Here is a 6,000-nt window from a genome sequence, read left to right as displayed (position 1 = left end):
TGTGAAAAAAAGAATCCCAGTCTATTTTGGCATAAAAACTGCATAAAAAAACACTAAAAAAAACATGATGTGTGAACATAGCCGAATACTTTGCATTATCACAATGTCAGTGGTACCAGGTTTTTATAGGGTTTTTATGTTTTGTGCCAGAATAAAAACAATTTTTTACAAACAATATTTTATTTTTCCATTGTTATACTCTGATAGCTGTAACTTTTTTACTTTTTTGTTGATGGACCTATATAAGGGCTTATATTTTTAGGACAAGATGACATTTTTATTGATACCATTTTTTTTGTATGTGATTTATCACTTTTTATCCTATTATGTCTTGTGTAAGTTTTTTTTTGTTTGTTTTTTTTCTATTTTTTTTTTTACTGTATTCACCAAATGGGTTAAATAATAAGACAGTTTTACGGATTGTTTAGTTCCGGAAGCAGCAATAACAAATATCTGTACTTTTTTTTTTACTTTTTTTTTTGGGGGGGGGGGTGAACTAAGTTTTCACTTGCAAAACATTTTTTTAACATTTTTTTTTGTATTTTCACATTTTTACAAACTTTATTTCACTTTTTTTTTAACTGACTACCACAGTGGGACATGAGCTATCCCTGCTCTGATGGTAGATCTAATACTCTACCATTAAAGGTGTTAATCAATATGATGCATAACTGACACCAGATGATGATTGTGGCAGCTCTGCAAATGGCACCGGTTCGCAGGAATGCATTTCCTGCAGTGCCGTACATGTACGGCGATCCGATATCTTATTCCAGAGAAATTCACATTTTTCTAAATATGTAAATGAGCTGTTAAGCTCTATGGGCCGGACGTAGATCTCCCTGAGCTTTTTTTAGATGAAAGGTGTAGTTACCAGTGTGAGACATGTAATGACTCCTGATCTACATGTCTCACTCTGGTAACCCCACCTTTCTTTTAAAATAAGCTCTAAAGGCAGATTCTCGAGGAGATCTATGTCCGGCCCATAGATCTTAACAGCTCATTTACATATTAAGAAAAAAATATGGATTTCACTGGAATAATACACACAAGGTATCATTTCATAGAATTTTCTATGACCTACATGCCCATATAGACGGCTCGGGAGGGTTGATCCTTCTGACAGATTCTTTTCAAAGAAGTTAAAGGGTGTTGGCATTACTTGAGCTTTACAGTGAATTGATTCACCATGGATCAAAATTTTGGGGAAATTTTGGGAATTAAGAATTTTAAGGGATTTGTTCATCTTTAGGAAACATCTCTGCCTGTCTTGGTGGCTTCCAGAACCAAGACCACTTATAACAGCAAGGTCTGTTTTCAGCAAATTGTCCCGATGAGACTTGTATTCTGCGCTCCAATGCTCCAATTACTTGTTAGAACTATGCTGACAAAAAACAAGACAATCAAATGTGATAAAACCTTTTTTTATATGTAATTAGAAGTCAAGCAAAGTAGGAAATAAGATCCATCATTTCTTCTGTCATTGACGCACAGCCAAGAAATAAATCCCTGTTTTATTTAAATCCACCAAAGAGTAAAGAAAAGTTTACATGAGGAATAATGGACTGTAATAATGTGATTTTCTATAGGACAATATGTTTCGAAAGCTTTGCTATCAATCGTGATACTGAGAATGCAACGTATGGTTAAAGGAACTCAACCTCTGAAATGTAATATTCCTCAATTATCCCCGGAAATAGAAAATATAGTCTTCATCTTCTCATGATATGATATTGTTTGGCGTTTTCCCATTCTGTCTTTTCATTTTGGTGCTGTCAAAAAAAGAAATATAATTTAGATTAGTAAATAATTAAATATAATCTATTGCAAAAAATTAAGACAAAAAATCAACTGGCTTATCAAAGGAAATCATATAAAGTGTCCATTGAAGATGGATCTTCCTAGACTTACCCAAGGCAACAAAATACATTGTGCCTTAGACTCTTCCAATTCGTGTATTCACTTAAAAACAACATACCATATGGCAATTAATAATATATTAATAAGATATAATAATTAACAAGATGTATAAGACCTCAGAAGAAGTGATTGGACCAACTCCTGGTGAAACAACCCTTAATTTACCTTTTATTCCTTTTCAATAGGCACATGGAAAGATCTCTAATTGCAAACAGCTGCTTCAGGGTTCTTGCCCCTCATCAGTGCAATGCAGGAGACTTTTGACTGGTTGGCTGGGTGAGAGGCTTCCGATGGAGGTTTTAAGAGATAAGACCTTTGTCTTCTAGAGTTCTGACCTCTTATTGGTGGCATTACAGACCTTGTTGTCTTCCACTGTGAAGAGGTTATCTGAATATTTGCTTTTTTACTCACATGGGGACAGTGGTACGCCTGCAGGATTGGCAATACCTGGTACTTGTCCTAAATAGTTGTGACATCGACCAATTAATCACTGATTCTTTAACGTAGATGATCAATGTTAACCTCTTGGAGAACCCCTTCTTCAGAGGACTGAGACGTATATTGTGAATAATGAATTGTAGGGTAAGGCGATTATTTGGCAACTGTTTACATATAATGATAATTCATTTTCTTGGGATGGGGATGAAAACTTAAATAGTAATAATATTTTTTTTTTTTTTATAATTTTCCTCCGGCATTGCAAACTTAGGATTTTTTGCAATATACTTCATTATTTAATTTTGCTTCCATCTCTCTCAACACTGTGCTATAGTGCTGTTTTCATGCCCCTTTAGAAGATCCTTTCAACCGCTGCTCGGCAATATCCATAAACTGAAATCAAACAATTTGTGTTTAGTGAATTTTTCTGTCTGAATTCGGGAGTTGGGACAAGGGAAACTCAGACACAGACTATTTAAATTTATTGTACGTATTCTTGATGAGCAACAATTAAAAGGAGCTGCTAAAGGAGCAGAATCAAAAAGCACTTTAACCAGGTGTAGAGGGGATTATAAATGACATGGCTGTTTAGTATGTTTATGTAATTTGCATAAGGATTAAGGCATAAATGGGAAAAATAATGACTTGTTCAAGCATTGCTAAAATTTTGCTATAATGTATGTGAATTCTGAAATGTCTTTATACTTACACATAATGTATGTGGCCTGGAAACCCTTCATCTCGGTCACATTATTACTATGGAATAAGACCAACATGATATTTCCCGTGGACACCAGAGGAGGAGGAGGGGATGAGGAGCAGTATTTCTTTCCTATTATGGGAGCAGTGGTATAACGTCCGTCATAAACTAACAGGTAGTCATTCGCACATGAAGGTTCACTTTCAACGGCAAAGTCGTTCATAGTAAGAGTGATCTAGAAAAAAAAGAAAACAGAGAGAAAGATTTTTAGAATTATTCTTCATGCCACATAATACTACCCATTTTTTTTATAAAGTTCTGTTTTCCTTAATGTAACAATAATGGGAAAGAAAAATCCATGTTCTCCCGATTAGCGCCATACTTACGAACATCACTGTTGGGAAAATAGGGACTTTTAAAGGGTTAATCTCATTATCATAAATGGTTAAAATTGCAAATTACATATTATTAAAAATATTCTCCATTTTCAAGTACGGAGTGATTTTTAATTTCATTGTTTACTGCTCATTTTGTCCATTTTATTGGAAGTAGTGTCCAAACATGCACAGCGCTTCCAAGCTCTTTCCCATACAACCTGTAAGTGCTGCGTTGAAGCTGCTCGGATGGCTGAAGATCACTTTCTAATTTTCCAGCTTCAGGGCCACTTCCTCAGCTTGCAACAAAAGAGAGCGCACAGTTTGAAGAGAGGGCAATGCCACCGGTCCAAACTCCACCATCACAGCAGGAGCGGACCACCTTATGGAAATCAGGTGTCTGGAGGTCTGGGACGCAGTGCGCTGCTCCACAAGAAGTTGAGACCTCAATGTCTAAGTCTGATCAGTAGAACCAGGTTGGGACTATTGGCAACTATGCATCTTAATAGAGTTTTCTGGGCACAAAGTGAGAAGTAAAAAGCTTGTAGTCCTTAAATAATCTGACAACACCCCCTGGATTCTGTTGTTTCTCGTTTTAAGATGCCCTTTCATCTCCTTCATCCACTGTTGCCTCTTGTTATTTTTGTGATCCAGCACTTCCCCAGAGTTCTTACCTGGTGTCTCCAGACTACAAGTCCAAACAAGCTTTGCTGTTGACTTCTTACCATCAAGGGCTTGATGCACCCCATAGCTCATGCTCTACCACCCTGTAGAGGCCACCGCTAAAAATGTTCATCAAAAGCAGCTGGAATATTATTCTCAGTTCTAACAAGACCCCACAGAGGAAGTACCGCCAGAGTATACAGGCCCATGGTGGCGTCACCTTCAAGTCCAAACAAGCTTTGCTGTTGACTTCTTACCATCAAGCGCTTGATCCACCCCGTAGCTCATGCTCTACCACCCTGTAGAGGCCACCACTCAAAATGTCCATCAAAACAAGCTGGAATATTATTCTCAGCTCTAACGAGACCCCACATATGGAGTACCACCAGAGTATACAGGCCCATGGTGGCGTCACCTTCAAGTCCAAACAAGCTTTGCTGTTGACTTCTTACCATCAAGCGCTTGATCCACCCCGTAGCTCATGCTCTACCACCCTGTAGAGGCCACCACTCAAAATGTCCATCAAAACAAGCTGGAATATTATTCTCAGCTCTAACGAGACCCCACATATGGAGTACCACCAGAGTATACAGGCCCATGGTGGCGTCACCTTCAAGTCCAAACAAGCTTTGCTGTTGACTTCTTACCATCAAGCGCTTGATCCACCCCATAGCTCATGCTCTACCACCCTGTAGAGGCCACCACTCAAAATGTCCATCAAAACCAGCTGGAATATTATTCTCAGCTCTAACGAAACCCCACAGATGGAGTACCACCAGAGTATACAGGCCCATGGTGGCGTCACCTTCAAGTCCAAACAAGCTTTGCTGTTGACTTCTAACCATCAAGCGCTTGATCCACCCCATAGCTCATGCTCTACCACCCTGTAGAGGCCACCACTCAAAATGTCCATCAAAACCAGGAATATTATTCTCAGCTCTAACGAAACCCCACAGATGGAGTACCGCCAGAGTATACAGGCCCATGGTGGCGTCACCTTTACAGCTTGGTCCTTCGAGACCTGCTGGAGACGTCCTTGCTCCCAACATGCTGGGCTCATGATCCACAGATTCTGTTTTGTTCAAAGTACAGGCAGAAAATAACTGTATATTATGCTTGAACACAGCAAGAATTGGGGAGCTGGAGCTCACAGGACTACACTTCACGTTTTGGAAATAGAACTATGTTTTTTTACAATCTCTATTAAATAAAATAGCAATGTTTCCTTTTTCACACTGCAAACTGGGGCTACATTACTATCATTCTTCCAGTTCTTCAAGGAAGAATTTTCAGCAGGCTCATTATCATCAGAGTCAGCATTACAATGACAAGTAATACCTGATAACGCAGGATTAACCCATCACAATCGGTGATTTCACTGCTGAAAATACTCTCCCCTCCCTGCACAATGACCATATTATTCGGTATTTTAATACAAAAGATAGGATCTATTCTGCTAATGTACATGTGGATTTACTGAAAGGACCCAAAGTATGAGTTTGAGTAGCCCCAGAGTCCAGGGTCAAAATTGCACGATTTTGAATTTGTATTTTAATATAAATCATCATATAAAAAAATGACATTTTACTTTTTTTTTACAAAACAAGTTGTTTTCTGATAGCATACTCCCTTTAGGTCAATCTTTCTATATTTTTATAACATACTAGATGGTGGCCCGATTCTAACGCATCGGGTATTCTAGAATATGTATGCGGCCGACCGGGCGCAACTAATCAGCAAAGCAGTGTTTAAATGGGTTGCGCACTACTTTAAATTAACCCCCCAATGTATCCCCCTGGGGCCCCTAATGAATTTTGGAGGACCGGGGAGCGAGGCCGCCGGTCTGGGTACTTCTGCTGCGAGCAGCCGGGAGATGACCGGCTAGCACAGGGTGAGCGTGGGAGG

General features: G+C 38.9%; 1 protein-coding gene across 1 annotated transcript in view; it reads right to left on the bottom strand.

Annotated features, from left to right (window-relative positions):
* Positions 1-3,017: 3,017 nt before the first annotated feature.
* Positions 3,018-6,000, bottom strand: part of LOC141152664 (embryonic protein UVS.2-like) — an 83,625-nt gene continuing 80,642 nt past the window's right edge. The window contains exon 12 of the mRNA XM_073637221.1: positions 3,018-3,293. Coding sequence (XP_073493322.1) covers positions 3,018-3,293 — 276 coding nt within the window. The remainder of the gene's footprint in view (positions 3,294-6,000) is intronic.

Source organism: Phyllobates terribilis, unplaced genomic scaffold, assembly GCF_046119375.1.
Source record: "Phyllobates terribilis strain yellow unplaced genomic scaffold, ASM4611937v1 Scaffold_6__1_contigs__length_29720123, whole genome shotgun sequence".
NCBI lineage: Eukaryota > Metazoa > Chordata > Amphibia > Anura > Dendrobatidae > Phyllobates > Phyllobates terribilis.
The sequence above is the reverse complement of the archived record's forward strand: the minus strand, read 5'-3'. Positions and strand labels throughout refer to the sequence as shown.